At 38.1% G+C, this 18,548-nt stretch overlaps 1 protein-coding gene across 3 annotated transcripts in view; it reads left to right on the top strand.

Annotated features, from left to right (window-relative positions):
- The window catches only part of UNC5C (unc-5 netrin receptor C), a 1,141,364-nt gene extending 1,126,886 nt beyond the window's left edge, over positions 1-14,478 (top strand). For all 3 annotated transcript variants that reach the window (XM_044061271.1, XM_044061273.1, XM_044061270.1), the window contains one exon: positions 10,258-14,478. In XM_044061271.1, the coding sequence (XP_043917206.1) occupies positions 10,258-10,423 (166 nt within the window). In that variant the 3' untranslated portion in view covers positions 10,424-14,478. The remainder of the gene's footprint in view (positions 1-10,257) is intronic.
- The last annotated feature ends 4,070 nt before the right edge of the window (positions 14,479-18,548 follow it).

Here is an 18,548-nt window from a genome sequence, read left to right as displayed (position 1 = left end):
TGGGCTAAAGCCAGGATTAGGTTTAGAGTTAGTGTTGTATTACATCTAAGGCTAAATTCCTTTTAGGGAGCCAGTACAAATGACAATCTACAGTTAATTATGATGTGCACTTTACTGACTGCTTAACTTTAGACTCCAAAGTAATAAGGGTCAGAGTTAGGGATATTATGGACTCTGAGGTTTTGGAATACGTAGCAAAGATAATTTGAGGAAAATTCAGCTTTGTCTTATCTTTAGGCGCATAACCAACAGCCTGTCCATAGCCGAGGTCATAGTGATATGGCAGAAGTTTGTATTATCTAGATTCTGAAGGTTCTGCTAGTCTTATGGAGGCCAAATGAGTGAAGGTGTAGGCTTATTTTAGTCGATCCTCCATTAGCAGTTTAGTCATAGTTAGTAAAGTTAGGATTATGATTTTCTGAAATGCGTGACATGGGCTAGTTTCAAGGAGGCAGTGTGAGTGGAGATGATAACTGATTTTAGGTATATCCCTTAACAGTATAATCCAAGCCCTCAGATTTGGGGTTAGGTTCATGCTTGAGGTTAGTGCTGTGGTTAGAGTTCGACAGATGCCCTTATTGTCAATTGCTACCGACCCACCCACCTAATCCAGTTATGTATTTGAGGGCCATACCGAACATTGTTATACATCTGAGTAATCCATCAACTCTCCATTGACACAGCTAGTCCCATTTGTTCTATTTTAGGTTGACAGGCTGACATAGGAAGCCATCATTCAAGCAACCAACGTTTTTTGTTTTTGGCTGTAACATCTTCCTTCCTAATGTAAATGGAATGTTGCTTCCCAGAGTGCAGACAAACTCATAGGTGTGCACCCCTGCATATGCCCAGATGCAGTCACAAATGTAAGCTGCAGTTTGGTGGGACATACTCTTCCCTAACATATAATGCTGCATGTCATGTTTCTGAATGTCTACTAGAAGTCAACACAGCAGCAAAACCATATTACCTTCCCTCCACAGGATGGTTTAAGCTGTCAACTTTTCACTCCCACCATCCCATCCAGTGCCGGGGTCATTAATCAGTCCTCAGTTGTTGAGTTCATAGTGAGGGTTTTTCTCCTTCTGTGCCACAGTGCTATGAAAGTAACCTTTTGGTTTAGTTTTGTTTTGTACACTATTTTTGTATTTTTCTTTTTTTTTTCCATAATAAATTTTTATTGATATATATTTTCCAAATACAATAAAATCACACACATAATTCACTACTATTACTATCAAAACTATATACAATATCTACACAAAATGCTTCCATATAAAAATCGTCATTATTCCAAAAAAGAAAACACCAGGGAAGGAAAAAACAAAGCCAAAACATTTGTAGAAATACTTTGCGTCCATACATATCATACATGTTTTCAAAACATTGTTTCCTCCACATATACATCCAAACTTTAATATATTCCTAATAACAGTATTATGCTAATATAATGTTAAAAACCTTTTCCCATATTTTCGGGTTATTAATATTTTTGTTACTTTGCTTCAGGAGTAATTTATGTGCTAATATATGCTTTATAGCCACATGCTTGAAATTATCCCATGATGTCTTGTCTGGTTCTAACCAATTTGTAGCTATATATAACTTCATCAGCAAAAAAATATTCATACATATTATAGTTTGTGACCTAGAGAGCTCTCTTGGAGAACATGTAGAATCATAAATTCCCATGATAACGTTGAACTTTGATAACCCATCTTTTGTAGTTGTGTTCTAAGAGAGTTCCAAAGTTTATATATACACTTGCAGCTCCAGAACATATGAAGAAGATCCGCCGTTTGATTTGTGCAATATGGACAGGTTGGAGAATTCCTCGGATTAAATTTATGTAACCTAAGACGAGTATAGTAAGCATTGTTCCAAATCATCACCTGCGTATACATCAACTTTTGAAAAGAGACCGATTTTATTGTTAAATCAATTGCTTTTAATACCTGATTATCTGCTACTGTCATTTTGTTAACCCAATACCCTGACAACAGAATTTTATCCTGGAATTTTAAATCTTTAATTAATTTATTTGTTGTTGTTATAAATTTGACCTCCTGTTGGAGAGCCTGCCACAATTCAGAGCATTTATCCACAATTCCGACTACCAGTTTAAAGTTTTCAAAATGACTCAGAGCAAGTTCTCTGATTTGTCTCATGACAACCATATAACTCTTAGGAAGATTCAATTCCTGTCTAACTTGCGAAGCCGATAAATTAATTTTATTAAAAACATCAATCAGAGTCAAATTAACTATTAATGGGAATTTACTAAGATCAATCAACTGATTATTTAGTTTAAAATTGGGATTCCTATGGAAAGGCTGAAAAACCATCATATATTGCAACAAGTCTACTGATTGGAATAAATTTTGCAAAGATGACACATATGTTTTTAAGTGGTCCATAATCCCATACTTTATCAAACTAGTTTTTATCCAAAAAGGGTAAAGCTTTAGGATTTATGTTCCGATCTAGAATATGCTTGTAATTCAAGACCACCCAAGTTGGTATCCACTTTGTACTAATTACCTCGTAATTAGCAATTCTTAAACACCTGTTGGCGTTCACAATTAAATAGTACACCTCAAAATTCGGTAACTCAAGTCCTCCTCTACTCTTCGGGGTCACTAATTTCTCATACGATATTCTAGTTTTCTTTGGCTCCCAAATAAATTTAGCTAGATCTTTATGAATTTGTTTAAAAACTGTCTTTGAAATTGATACTTGAGCAGACCTAAAGATATACAACATTCGTGGTAATATATTCATTTTCACTATTGATACTTTTGCCAATACCGGTAGTCTTAAATTCCTCCATCTGCCACAATCAGCTACTATTAGTTCCCATACTCATTTAATATTATTACTATAAAAGTCCTTATTATCCATAGAGAAGCTAATACCCAAATATTTGATATTTTCTTTACATGATATCTTCCCCAACAGGGACATTAATGAAAAAGGTTTAGGGGTTCTTAATGGGAAAATACTAGTTTTCTCCAAATTAATTTTGTAATTAGAGACTTCTGAAAATTCGTTTATAACATTTAATCTTTTCACTATCAGAAATTGGGGTTGTACAATAAATAATAAGATCATCAGCAAATGCCGACATTAATAATTTATTCCTATAAAGTATTGGTGCATTATGATACAAATTTTGCTTAATATATAAAAATAGAGGTTCTAAATAAAGGTTAAACATATTTTTGTATTTTTCTATTCCAAAATGTCACAGCTAAAGCTACAACTTTTATTTGCTAAACCTAGCCAGCAGCAATCTTCTTCTTCTTTCGGCTGTTCCCATTAGGGGTCGCCACAGTGGATCATCTGTTTCCATTTCTTCCTGTCCTGTGCATCTTGCTCTGTCACACCAGTCACCTGCATGTCCTCTCTCACCATATCCATAAACCTTATCGTAGGCCTTCCTCTTTTCCTGTTACCTGGCAGCTTCATCCTTAGCATCATTTTCCCAATATAGTCTGCATCCCTCCTTAGCACATGTCCAAACCAACGTAGTCTTGCCTCTCTGGCTTTGTCTCCAAACCTTCCAACCTGGGCTGACCCTCTAATATACTTATTCCTAATGCTGTCCACTCTCGTCACACCCAGTGCAAATCTTAACATCTTTAACTCTGCCACATCCAGCTCTGACTCTTGCCTTTTTGTCAATGCCACTGACTCCAACCCCATACAACATAGCTGGTCTCACTACCCTTTTGTAGACCTTCCCTTTCACTCTTACTAGTACTAGTCTGTCACAAATCACTCCTGACACTTTTCTCCACCCACTCCATCCTGCCTGTACTCTCCTCTTCACCTGTCTTCCTCACTCACCATTACTCTGAACTATTGATCCCAAGTATTTAAACTCATCCACCTTCGTCACCTCTACTCCCTGCATCCTCACCATACCTCTATCCTCCCTCTCAAACCTAGCCAGCAGCAATGTTATATAAAAGTATACCTTAAAGCTCAATATACAGCAACAACAGAAATATCAAAAACAGAACCAAATGTAGACACTTCCGTAATTTTAATTGCATTTCCCTCCTAGTCCTAATGGTTAACCCCATTGCTGTTAAGGAATATAAGAAACATACATTTAAATCCATACATAGAAATGTTAATCAGTAAATGTGTGTGGTTTGACTTCAAGTTGTTATATATGTAGCATAATTCAAGATGCTTGAAGAGAGATATGTCTTCTACATCTTTCAAACCATAGCCACTGCCTTGAAAAGTAACAAGTCCCCTTGAAGTTAGAGGCAAACAAGTCACAAATTACAGATAACAAAAATAGGTGTAAGTCGTGATTCATTTACTCACTGGAACATCAAGTGAAGTGTTGGATTCCTCCCCAGGTCCTCTCTTTAAGTACATATTGCTCAGATCCAACATGGTAAGCAAAATAAGTATATAAAAATAAATTAATTTACTTTTGTTGAAATAAATTTTGTGGCAGCAGTTTACAAATTATATGCACTATAAATCCATCATCAGCAAAAGGAAGTGTTAGCTGAATTCAAGTTCTTCCTCATAAAGGTAAATATGTTACCTTTGCTGCAGGGTTAGGTTTGCAACTTCTTGTACCACTGAAAAGAAAATGACTAAAAATAAAGTATATTTGTTCTCCGTTGGTCTTTTTATTGATTGGGATGCCTCTCGTTTAACAAGTCCACATAGAATTTGAAACATCTTGAAAACTCATAAAAAAGCAATGTTTTCAGCTACAGATAGTCAGTCTTTGTGATTACACATGAACATGAAACATAGAAAATGTTTGAGGATAATAAACATTTTAGTCATCTAGTCCACAGGTGTTCTTACATCATAGTCAAATTACAATTCCTTCGGGTAAAGGAACCCTTAACAATGGTGTCCCTCAGTGCTCAGAGCTAGGACCCCTTCTCATTTTGCTATTTATTAATGACTTGACACATGATCTCCCACATCTTGATGTTGTCTTGTATGCTGATGATGTGACGACATATTACTCACTGAAAGCCACGAATCCAAAATCCTCAATGTACGTCACATGAGCTCCAGAAAAATTTCAATGACGTCAAAATGGGCTACTAATAACAAGCTGCTTATTTAACCCAAAGAAAGCAAACTTTATGCTGTTTGCTATACCACAGAAACTAACACAATTGTTATCGCTACTCAGAGGTTGTCAGGACAACCTGATTCCTAATGGAGCATGTGAACACTTTTTATACTAAAACCAAGGGTTTGTTTTACAGTTATGCATTAAAAATAGTTTTTAAAAACTGCTTCTGAATATTTAAGACCTAACTGTAGTAACCCTTGTTTACGGCAGTAATATTCATAGGAGAGCAGGGAGTGATTATGTCATTCTGGGTTTTAGCTCTAATTCTGCTAATAAATATGTAGTTTTTTCTGCCAAACTGTTAATTTAACAATTAGGCAATTATATCACTAATTTACAATTACCTACCTATGCTAATACAGCAGTACTAGAGCTGGAACCTGGAATGACGTGACTGCTCCTTGCCCTCCTATGAAAATTAATGCTGGAAACATGGCTTACTACATTTAGTCTTCTGTGTTTGGAAGCAGTAAATAAAAACTTTATATTTACTTAAAGTCTTCAAAATGCACTTTTCTATTCATATACAAAAGTGTTTGCAAGCATAAAGATGCATGCAAACACACTTTTGTTTAAAAAGAAAAGCATGTTTTGTGCCTTTAAACATGGTCTTTAAAAGGGTCAGTAGACTAGCCCATGTACCTTGTTAACAAATGGAAGGATAAAAATAAATAACCAAATAACCAAATGACTGCTACAGAATAGGCTCCCTCCATGCACCTGCCTTTCAGGGGTTTGCATTCCTGTTTAGAAATTTGATGCTCCTATTTCTTGGTTTAATTTTTCCAAATCTTTTGGGTTTTTAATACCATGACAGGAATGGGCCCCATTTCTAAGTCAAAGTATGATTAAAGTTCATGAATTTAGTATTGTTTCAGTCTTTGATGTTAGCCAGACATGCTCTTCGCAGCACCTGCAATATGCCTAGAAATGACTCCTGCATTTCATATGGTTACAAGTATTGGTAACGTATCTAAGTACAATTGTAAATTGTTTTTTATAAGATCCATTGCTCCTACTACTATTGGAACTGTCTGGGTATCCTTCTTCCACATTGTCCTTGTTTCTGCCTGTAAATCCTGGTATTTCATGACTTTGTGTCTCTCTGTACATAAGACATTGTAATCACTGGGCGTCGCAGTTTCAGTGATCAATGCTACCTTTGTCTTTTTGTCATGGAGTACTATATCTGTTTTTTTTTTCGCATCTATTTTTGGAACTGTTGGTAATGGCTGATCCCATGTGATATAAACTTCATCATTTTCTATAAAGCTTTGCAACTCATATTTCCAATGCTTCTCAGCTACTTCAATCCCATAATGTTTGCACAGTACCTAAAACAACAACATTGCCACATTATTATGCCTTTTAGTATACAATTTTTCTGCTGTTAGTGTTTCACACCCAGCGACAAGATGTGCAACTGTTTCCAGTTCTATTTTGCAAACCCTACATTTGTCTGTTTCTCCCGAATGTTCAATGGACTTTGTAAACCAACATGTACTTAGTCGGGTCTACTTTGTTTCATTGAATCTCATTTCACTGAATTTCATTTCATCCCAACCACATCGCTGAAAACACAAATTGCTGATAACTCATTTCACTGAACTGATCTTAGTATATATGGCACTGTTTAGAGTACTGCAAGGCAAGTAAAAGATATATGCCCTTTTCCCCACTGTAGTGTGATCCTGGAGCTAGTATATGTAGTTGGGGGGGGGTGTGGGGGGGACATAGCGCCCCACCTTGTTTTATATTGCATTTTACCAAAAATATTTGAAATAATAGACATGCATAGTTGCAACACCAATGACTAACTCTGTCCAGAAGACAATGTGTACCACCCACACCCCCTCTAACTATATATACTAACTCCAAGATCACACTATAAAATGCAATATAAAACAAGGTGGGGCGCTATACCCCCCGCCCCCGCAACCCACCCTCCCTAACTACATATACTAGCTCCAGGATCACACTACAGTGGGGAAAAGGGCATATACCTTTTACTTGCCTTTTAGTACCCTACACAGTGCCATATATACTAAATGCAGTTCAGTGAAATGAGATTCAGTGAAATGAGTTTTCAGTAATTTGAGTTTTCAGCGAAGTGGTTGGGGTGAAATGAAATTCAGTGAAACGAGATTTAACGAAACAAAGCAGACCCACTTAGTCCACTGTCCTGGCCACCAATATTAACCTTTTGTCATTTGGTTTAATTCCCATCTCCTTAACCATTCCCGCATTTGGTCCTGATCGACATGAGATTGTTCCAAGAGTTTTCTGTACTTCCAGCTATATTTATGCATTTCCACATTTCTTGCCTTCTCATCTGATCCTTCCCCTTATATTCTTTTATTTTTTGCAACATTCAATTGCTGCCTGATTTTTATCTACTTCATGTTTCATTTCCATTCCTTCTTGACACTGATACGCTTCTAAAGCAGGGAAGTCATTTTATAATTCTTGTCTTCGTGTTTTAAAACCTTCACTATGTTTGGATCTTGTGAGGTCAGCAGATATATATGCAGGCCTATGATTACACCTACTGTTCCCTGCACCTGCTTACTCCTGTTTAGAAATTGGCTCCTCCTATTTCCAGTTAGGCTGTGTCACTGCAAAGAGAGTGCACCTTTCAGCTTGCTTTGTAGATTCAGTTAACACATTTGTTGGTAACCACCTCATTTACCCAAAAAAGAGCCGAAGATGGTACAGGTACCTCTTCCTTGCATGTTGTATGTTCTACTGATGCCTGTAGTGTGGGTGGGCCAGGTAGATGCTTGAACATCCACCTGTAATGTAATTGATGTGAACTATGGGTCATCCTGCAGCTGTGTTCATAGAACATCTACAGCTTTGGTGACCATATCCACAAAGCTGTACTTTTGTGGTATTTGTTTTATTTTGTTGTAATGCTGCATGGAAAAGTAGTTTCATGTATTTTATCCACCCTGTTTTTCATTCCATAACATCTGTAATTTTAACATATTTTATAAAACGGTTTGATTTAAATCAAACATTTTTAAATAACCAGACTTTCATAGCTTCTTCATTCTTACAACATTTTTTCAGTCTCATTTCTTTCCTCCCTTGTTTATGGAGTAAGAAGTGTCAGAGCAGAACTTGAGGACTTTCCCAACCCTGTTCCGCATATTTTTTTGGCCTTTACAGTAACTGTTGATATTAGTTACTGACCTTATTACTATTTCCCTAGTTTTGTTAACAGTAAATTAGTTATAACACTGTGCACACAGTATTAATGCAGTAATCCATTCCCACCCCCTCCAAATAACATAGTAACTGTGGAGATAGTGTTGCTGTAGATGCAATATTGTCTGCTGGATTGGCACACATTTTTAATTTCCCTTGCTAGACAAATTATGCAGAGTAAACATGAAATCTGTTATTTTTTTTTCAAATAAACAGTTTTTGTATTGTTGCATACTGTTTTGTAGAATTTAGAATATTGTTCTCTTTTCCTTTTGGATTGGTGATAACTTGGCATCCATATAATTATAAGAATTACTGTTACATTTCTCTGTCTCTACAGCAAAATAAAATTATATTGACTTGGCTTGGGTCTACCTGAAGAAGTTGGTTTAAGTAGAATTTAACCTGTTATCCAGTTTTACACTCAATCCAAAGTAAGATTTTACTTACTGGCCCAAGTTTGAATTTGACAATATTTTTCTCCTGGAAGATACTTGTGAAATATCCCATTTATGTTTTCAGAAACTTGTAAAAGAGTTATTTGCAACTCTTCTTATAATCAGTGAACCCCCCCCCCTTATTTTATTTTTTCCTTACAGATAATCTTCCTGCATGTGTTGTCAGGTAATTGAGCTATATAAAAGATAAGCCATCAGATGAAGTAGATTTAACATGTCGGAAGTTCAAAACACAGTACTGTGAGTCCTGAAACCAAAAAATTAAATGTGATCATAAAATAACAGTGAAGTGTGAAACTTTCTTAAAATAACAGTGGTGTGACTTTCTTACAATAGTGATGGAGTGTGAAACTTTCTTAAAATAACACTGAAGTGTGAAACTTTCTTACAGTAATGGTGGTGTGAAACTTTCTTACAATAATGGTGAACTGTGAGACTTTCTCACAATAATGGGTAAGTGTGAAACTTTCTTAAAATAACAGTGAAGTGTGAACATGTCTTTTACACTTTAATTAAGGAAGTAGGCCCCCCTGAACACCCAAGATTCCCTTAATTAAATGTACTAACCTGAAAATAATAGTGCATCAGAGAAGAGCAATTTTGGACTTGGTGTATAATGTCTGTCAGGCCCAGTGGTCACATAGATGCATATGTAGCTTTTTTTGTCACAAAAGAGCATGATAATGAAAGATGATTGGCTTTTTACATACAAGGAGGGGATACAGTAGAAAAGCGTACTATGGGGAATCCGTGTGTGTGTGTGTGTGTGTGTGTGTGTGTGTGTGTGTGTGTGTGTGTGTGTGTGTGTGTGTGTGTGTGTGTGTCTATGTGCATGTGTGTGTGTGTGTGTGTGTGTGTGTGTGTGTGTGTGTGTATCTGTATGTGTGTGTGTGTGCACGAGCGTGTGCGTGCATGTGTGCATGTGTGCATGTGTGCGTGTGTTTGTGTGTGTGTGTGTGTGCTAAGTGCAGTATTTCTAGTCAGTCTGTTATACTTAAGCATTTTGAATTTGCTGGCAGCAAAACCTCAGCTGGTGATTTAGTGAAAGCGAAGATGTACTCAAACATACAATGGGTACCTTAGGATTTTACTAGTGCTTAGACTTCCCAAATGCTTATTACAAGGGTTAAGTGCTGTATTCTCGTGTGAATTATTCTATTCTCTCATGCAACACACAACAGAATACCTTTGCTTCTGGTGTCCCCTACTGTGCCACAAAAACATGAATTTGGCAAAGTGCGATTAGTCAAAAATTGTTACATTAACTAGAGAAATGCTACATATTTGTTAGTTATGTCATCAGTTTTGACATTTTTTCCCTTTTTCTTTATGTCACATTTTCAACTTTAATTATTTTTACAAATATTTAGGAGTCTGCCGTATATCACTTTTTAAACAATATGTCATTTGTTGATATCCTCTTGCAAAATGATTTTGACATGTATTATGTTTGCTTTTCTTTAGATACCTTAATTACTTTGCCACAAAATCTAGTCCTACTGGTGTAATCTTGGATCTTTGGGAAGCACAGAACTTTCCTGATGGGAACTTGAACACACTGGCTACAGTTCTAGAAGAAATGGGAAGACATGAGACAGTTGTCTCCTTGGCATCAGAAGGAAAGCATTGACCAGAAGAAAATGTGGTGGCAGTAGGATAAGAAACCCCAGATGCAGGAAGTGGCTGTGCTTTGAAGTTTTGACTGGCAGAAAAATGACCAATGACTATTGCAGATGATGAAATTTAAGACTTTCCTATATAAAAAGAAATATCTTGTACATTATCACAGTATTTTAAAAATCATGCAAAAGTTATACTTCTGAAATTTTTAGTCTCCTTAATGTTCCTTCTGTTTTGCTGTACACTGCTTCGTACAGGTTTTTACAGTTTCCTAGGAAACGCTTTTTATTGCTATCCAGGTAAATGGATAAACTTTCTTAATCCTGGTTCTTACGGTCTACAGTGTTTACAACATTGGGTGGTTGGCTTATTGAACAGTAGACAAAAGTGCCCGCTTCAGCGCTGTGTTAGTTCTGTCTCATGTCCTTTATTCAGCAAAGGAACAGGCCTCTTTTGCCTTGATAGCTGGCTGTATGGATTTTTCTTGTGGATGTTTTGCGTACATAGAGGAGGCACAGCAGAAAAGCATAGTAGGAGGAAAACGACATTTTTACTTTTGTGTGTTAGGCGCAGCCTTTCTTGTCAGCCTGCACTGCTCAGCCATTTTGAATAATTCTGGCTGCAAAACCTCAGCTGATGATTCAGTGAAAATGAATGTTGGTCTGGTACTGCACTATGCAATTGTGTGCCCTCTTGGTGAGCTGAACAGTTTGAAAAATGCATTTAGGATCAGCCTATCAGAAAAAAAGATGCTGTCTGCCTCCTCTATGTTTTGACAGCTACTCATTAAATCTAGGGGCATCTGACAGTGCGTTAATAAAGCAGAAATTAACTTTATGTTTCTCAAGAAAGGTGTGAAATAGTACTTTCTTATTTATTTATTTATTTGAAGATACTCAACTTGGTTACATTGTCTTGCCTTACAGTATAGCAAGGCTATATGAACTACACAAGTTTTATACTCTCATATCACAGCCAAATGTGATTTCTTGAAACAAAAAGTCAAGGTTTAAAACACTGTGAGGCCTTAAGACTGGTTAAAACTAGACCTGTCATGTGTGAGCAGGGTCCTTTCTGTAAAATGAAATGGCATTCAGACCAACATGCTGATCACCTTGTAGAACCACTGCTAAAATGGTAAGACAGTCCATCGTCATTAGTGTTTCTGTGTGATCAGCTCCATCCTTTCTCACATTCATTGTAAAAACAAAGAGCTGAGTGTCAGTCACAATGGATTTTTTTACTTCTGATGTTATTTATTTTCATTTGTTTGCAGTCATCTTTGCATTACTTTAAAGAGCAGACGGAAGAAAGACTTTTTTGCCAATATCGTTAGCCTCTTCTTATAACCATTTCATTTAACAGATGCCTCAACCCATTTCTTGCTGCAACATTCTGACTAGCAGAAATATTGCCCCAAATGGGAATATTCAAGTTTTAGCACTTTCTTTTACTCCTATTGTTATATGTCTCAGAATGTGCACAGTAAAGAAAGCCTTTTTTAAACTGCAAAAAAAAAATGACTTGGCATTTCCTGAGTGTGCACTTTAAGGTCTTCTGTATCACGATGCAGGATGACTGTCTGATGTTCAGATTGTTTTTGTGAGGAAACCTGATTTATCGCATCCTTTGATGTCTTATGGTTGCATAGCACTGAGGTTGCTTGAAGCCTTTGTGAGTGCACAAATGCAAACACACACACACACACACACACACACACACACACACACACACACACACACACACACACACACACACACACACACATACACACACACTTTTAAGCCATTGTCTGTCCACTAGCACTCTGCTGTGACCTAGCCAGCCTGTTTGTTCTTGTTTGTGGTGAGATTCAGTCATTGGATTCCATCATTAGGGCAGGCGTCAGGTTTTTCTATTTGATCCTTATTTCCTGGTACCCCCATAGTAATTGATGGATTTGCCAACATTACCAGCCTCTGAACTTACATATACCAACTCCGAGGTAGGTTTACCTCAGAGAAAAGGGAATATTCTGAGAAATGGCCATCTCAAACTTAGTATATGTAAGTCTGTTTTCTGGCCATTCAGTCTCCTGTTTCAGTACTAACTGTAGTGGGCCATGACATTTCAAATGGCTACCACATTGCTAGGCATTTGTGGACCTATTGCTGCTAATGAAACTCACTCTTTGTGTACAGGATGCCTTGATACACTCATCCCCCAAACATGTGCAAAGCAGCACTGACTCATTCTGCCCTTCCTTGCCACTTCCTGTTTACTAGTCAGCCCCATATCATTTGGGTCATGTTTAGAGATCATCTCTGTCCCTCACAGTGCCAGCTGTAGTTACATGGATAATAGTATGACTTCATTAATAAGAAGAACAGGACAGCAAGACCCCTGTTGAAAAGTCGGCACTCAAAATGCTGAGTGCTGAAAAGTAAAAAAAAAAAAAAAATCCAGAGAAGAGGAAATCTTGAAAATTGCTGTTCTCCTTAAAATGTCTTTTTTGCAGGGGGCAAGGTCTCCCTCCACCTCCACACCCTCAACATGTATACCAACTCCACGATCACCATACTTTGATGACAAAAAAATATTCTGAGAAATGGCATATCGGACTTAGTATATGTAAGTCCAATCTTTCAGCCATTTAGTATCCATATTTCAGGACTCGCTGAAGTGGGTCCTAGCATTTTAAATGGTTACTGGCAAAGGCTGCCCTTGATAAAAAATGTCTGTATTACCTTTGGTAGCATTTCTAAATATATACTGATGGTTTCATTTCAAATTATAAAACCATTTCCTCTCTGTCTGTCTTTCTCTTTCTCTATGACAATATGAGTTCTGAAAACTAAAAGGTTGTGGTCTACATGAGGCATTGTTGTGCTCTGATGTTTGAAGAGTGGTACACAGTGCATGTTAAGAAACCCCTCCTTAGTGCTACACAGCAGGTTCTACACTTGTCCATAGCAAGTCTCATAACTCCACACATACGTTCAAAGTTGTGCCCTGCTGTAATGACAGTTTATAGTTGACTTCTGGGACTTTTAAGTCTTGTTAAACAAGACAGTTCATCATGTCAAGGCAGGTCTTTCCCAGATCCATGTTGAAAGCAGCCTTGTTTAGTTTTTTTAAGGGGACTGTTGGTTACCAAGAGGTTTATGAATTGCTTCTGTCTGTATACAGGTCAGACCATCAGGGTATCATTAACATGAACTCCTGCAGAAACTGGCATGTGAAATCAGGTAAAGAACATAAACTGTAGGAAGTAAGGTTTGATGTTCGACTTCAGAGACCATTATTTGTCAGAACTGAAATGACTGAGATGCATTATGATTTGATGTGTCTTTGCAAGGCAGTAGGAAATCTCTTCTCGTCATCTAATGGATTTTTCTTCTTATAATTCATTGTTGTAGGGTAGAGCCATCTAACTCAAGAGAGCAAGGAAGGAAACACCAGAGATACTATTATAGCCAACATTTTGTCCTTGAACCTTACATCAGCACCTAAATGCGGTGGTTGTCACATCATTTTATTGCTTTTACAATGTGTTAGGCATTTATTATTGTTTGTGATGACTGCTTATGTATTTGTTTATTGTTTTTTTTATGCGGTAATAGCAATGGGGGGGCAGTGCGCATGTTCATTGAAATGCCTAGAAAATGCAATACATACAAAATTAAACTAACACTGTATTTATTTCAGTATGTTTGTCTTAATGAGATTTTTCCTACAAAAGTGGCTTTTATTTGAGAATTCTGCTGAATCTTCAGCTTATGGTACATTTATAAAGGTTATTTTTGTTGTTTCTTATCTCCCAAATGCTGTATCTACTATGCAATTTTGCATTGTTGTAAAGAATTACTAACAGAAAAGTGCTAGCAGTTGCATTAACCCTTTCTGTATAGTGGCGGTGTGGTTAGTTATGGGGCACGCCTTATGTTTGTTCTGTCGTTTCCCTTTATTATTTTCTTTTTTTGCAAATGCCTGCATTTACTCTGTCACCTCAAAAATGTACAAAGTGTAATAAAGAATTTTTAAACAAGTAATAAATTATATTTATAAGCAGTTTACAATATGGAATTTTATGCCTGTGTCTTTTGTATTGTTTTACTCTATAAACTGAGAAACAATGTTTTTTTTGTTTGTTTTTTAGAATGGAATCTTTAGAATATGAAGCAGTAAGTAGACAGGCATCTATGGATTTTATTTAAACTAAAAGTTCCTTCAACGTCCCTGTCTCCCTCAAGTCACAGACCTATCTATCTACATACACTAACATGGGACTTGTGGCCCAGTTAGCATTACGAAAAAAACATGTTTGTTTTGTACATTTTTGTAGGTTTCCTCTGGGTGCTTTGGTTTCTTCCCACATTCCAGAGAAATGCAGTAGGTGGATTGGACACTAAATTGGCCGTAGGTGCAAATGAGTGGTACGGATGAAATACTGCAGCAGGGCTAGCCACTCGGAGGTGTAAACCTTGGCTCAAGGATGATTGTCACTGTTGAAGTGACGCCCCAGCCTCATGTGCAAAATGGGAAAAGGGGGTTGAGGATGGATGGATGCATGCAGTTTGTACCTGATGGTAATTGAGCTTAATGATATCTGCTTCATGTAGGAAGCTGTTTAAAAGTGATGGCTGCACAGTAACCTGTGGAATGCTTATGTAGTTGTGTATTTCTGACACACAAAGATAAATAATTCAACTTCAAGTTACCTTAGTCAAGGCAATTTACTAATTAATAACCTGTTGTAAGTCATTTTCCATGTCGCCAAGAGGATTGGAAAAAAAATCTAAATGTGTTTACAGAACTACCCTTTCCTTTTTGATGGTGACTTTAACCATCCATCAATTAAATGGAACACCTATACCACAAATATTGGACTGGCCTAAATTTCCTTGACTTAGTAAATGTCCAAATTGTGTTTGCCTCAACCTCTCTAACACTGCCTCTTCTTCCACTATTGTTATTGTACTCACCTCTTGTCAAATCTGAACAAAAGTCTTATTTTGATATCTAAATCCACCACAACCAGCACCTCTGAATTTAAGGATGCAAGAACACAAACCTATTAAAACTATGTGATAAGGTCTCAAAATTCAATTGCAAGGTTTCCAGCACTCATGTAGCTTCAGCCATTGGATTTTACTTCCATCTAACAAATAGCATAAATCAAGTGGTCCCAGTCACCCTGGTGGAACCCTGTAATAAATGACAGAAAGCTAATTAAGGCCTACAATAAAAGAAAGTCAACTCGGTCACCATTTGAAATGTCACAGTGACTAAATGGCAGAAAAAACAAACTTACATATACTAAGTTTGAGATGGCCATTTCTCTGAATATTCACTTTTTTCCAAGGTATGGCAATCTTGCAGCTAATATATATGTTTGTGAGATAGGGGAGCTTGCCTGCCTGCAAAAAAGAAATTTAATGGATAAAATAGGAGAAGAGCAATGTTTGAGATTCACTCTTCTGAATTTCCATTCTTTTTTTTCCACATGTGGGCACTCAACAATTCTAGTGCCAACATTTTAATAGGGAGCCAATTTACCCACATTAAAGACTCTGTTAAAGAGATCAGCAGAAATCGGAAAGTTATCATAAGGAAGGTCAGTGTAGGACACACATTTAAATCAGATATAGAAGCAGAGGTGAATCATTAATCCTTCTTTAACTACACTGGATAGGTTCATAGGTTCATAGGATGATACTAAGATATTAGCCCAGAGCCTAGCCAATAATTTCACCCATGTTCCCACAAAGTCAGCACCTGTTTCCCCTGGCCAGCAGGGACACGGATGGGATCCCAGGGGTGTGTTTTCTTTTTCACATCCAATTGTTCAGGTTCTTCTTAAATAGGCCTAGTGAAGTACTCTGCTTGACATGGATAGGGAGTCTGTTCCACAGATGGGGGAGTCTTTGGGATACAAATCTTATCCTGCCAAGAAGTTCTATTAATGTCACAGACCAGGTTGAGACCTTGCTTGTGGGTTGCACAAGTAGAGTTTGACTTATGGATATGCAGCAATTCCATCAAGGTTGGGTCTGATTTGGCCTTGTATGCCAGACACAGGTCACCTCTGAGCAGTCTGTATGCAAGAACACAAACCTATTAAAACTATGTGATAAGATCTCAAAATTCAGTTGCAAGGTTTCCAGCACTCATGTAGCTTCAGTCACTAGCTTTCACTTCCATCTAGAGGGACAGGGATTTTAGCCCATCTGTATTGGATAGGTGCTTGAGACTCTGGATTTTCCTGGTCAGAAACTCTGTGGTCTCTCCAGCTGCTACAAATGCTTGGCAAGGTACATGCCAAAGGGGGCATTGTACTCTATCATGGGTCATATAAGGGAGGAGTACAAGGATGTTATGACCTCCTTGTTCCTGGAGAAAATATCATTACTTCACCTACTTATGAGGTGGGCCATGTAGAAAGCCTTCCATACAATGGAGGCAATGTGGTGGTTAAAAGTCAGGTTGCTATCAGTCTGGGTGCCCAAGTCCTTCACGACTGATTGCATGCTTAGCAAGGTGTTATTAATGTGATAATGTTATTAATGTGTTAATTAGTTGGGGTGCCATTTTCCCCAAAGGGGATAATGATGCATTTCTTGTCATTCGGCTTGAGGCCATGCTTCTGGCAACAGTCATTAGTTTGGGTAAGGCCTTCTTACAGGATGTTCACATCACTAAGGGAACTTAAGACAGGTTGCTAAGGGGTGACATGTGCCTGCCTTACAGGGCAGTCTCTGACCCATCCCTATTGGAAATATTACACATTCACAAATCAAACTGCATGAGGGTCACTCACTCCAGGGATCTTAACCTATCCTCTGACATGAACAGGTCATGCTGGATAGATACGTCTCCCAGAGACTGCCACTTATCTAGAACAAGCTTCTGTTTCACCTGAAACAGAGCCCCTCCCTGACCCTCTTCAAGTGCAACCTAGATCAATGGACACATGACCGCAAATTCACTCCTATGGTGACACCCATGTCCCTCCTGGAAAGAGAAAGTTGTTATTAACTACCATTGACCGTAACCTCTATGAACTTTACTCACCTAACCACTGTTGGCTCCAGTAACCGAATATCATGTGCTGTCAAGAGGTGATACTGTCAGGTGTGATGTGCATGCACCTTGTACCTGTGGATTGCTCAAAATCATTTTGTCAGCAAACCTTACCTGTTTGATGTCAGGACAGGTCCAGTGTGCCTTGGTCATGAAAGAGAATACCATGAAACAGATTCTTCTAGGTTTTACATCAGTTTTTATGGGATTCCAAGCTGTTGAGTGGAAGTGTCTTTTGTCCAAGTTAAGCCTTTACCAAAAAGGCCCCATAAAACCCTCTTCCAAGACCAAAAAACAAGTCACCTGTGGAAGCTTTCACCACTGACATGGATGAGGAGGAGGGTTTGGCTTCACCTGGTTCACCCTAGTGACACTAAATTCATGGATTTATTTTTATCTGATGTAGACCCACAGACCCTGTTCCTTTTCCAAGAGAAGACTGCAGGAAGCTTCCTGATGTTCATCGTGCATACAGCTGCAGTAATCACATATGGGTTCTCTGCCATCAGGCGGTCCCTCGGTCGGCCGAATTACAATGTCTAGGTCCGGCGTCGGTTGTTGTCGCTTTCTTTCCTGACGTCAGTGAGGCAGGGGTATATAAGACACAGCCGACGCCATTTTTTTCAGTCTTTTTTGCCGCGCGGTGCCCGAAGCAGAAGCAGTTCGCAAGTGCCGGTCGGCCAACTCCTGAATTTACGAAAAATTGGAAACCAAAGTCTTCATTAAAGCTAAGTACCCCATTGGGGAAACTTTTCTTGCCTCAAACCAATGTCAGAAAAAGTTAACAATTGTATTTCTTGTGGGAAGCAAATACCGCATAAGGATTTCCATTCCCTTTGCATACTTTGTTTAGGCCCAGACCACGACGTCTCGGCTGTCGCTTTTGCGCGACTTTCAATAAACGCACTATTAAGCATCGGGCGGAGTTCGCCCAACACTTTTTTGGTACAGCCTTTGATTATAAAATGTCGTCGGAGACTCCGACTACCGTTTTGACCAAAAACGCAAGGACAAGGACCAACACGCGAGGTCCGCGGTCCCCACCGACACCACGCCAAAACTGGCTACACGTG

Source organism: Protopterus annectens, chromosome 2.part0, assembly GCF_019279795.1.
Source record: "Protopterus annectens isolate FY-2018-M chromosome 2.part0, PAN1.0, whole genome shotgun sequence".
Taxonomy (NCBI): Eukaryota; Metazoa; Chordata; order Ceratodontiformes; family Protopteridae; genus Protopterus; species Protopterus annectens.
Note: the sequence above shows the minus strand (reverse complement) of the source record. Positions and strands in the feature narration are given on the sequence as shown.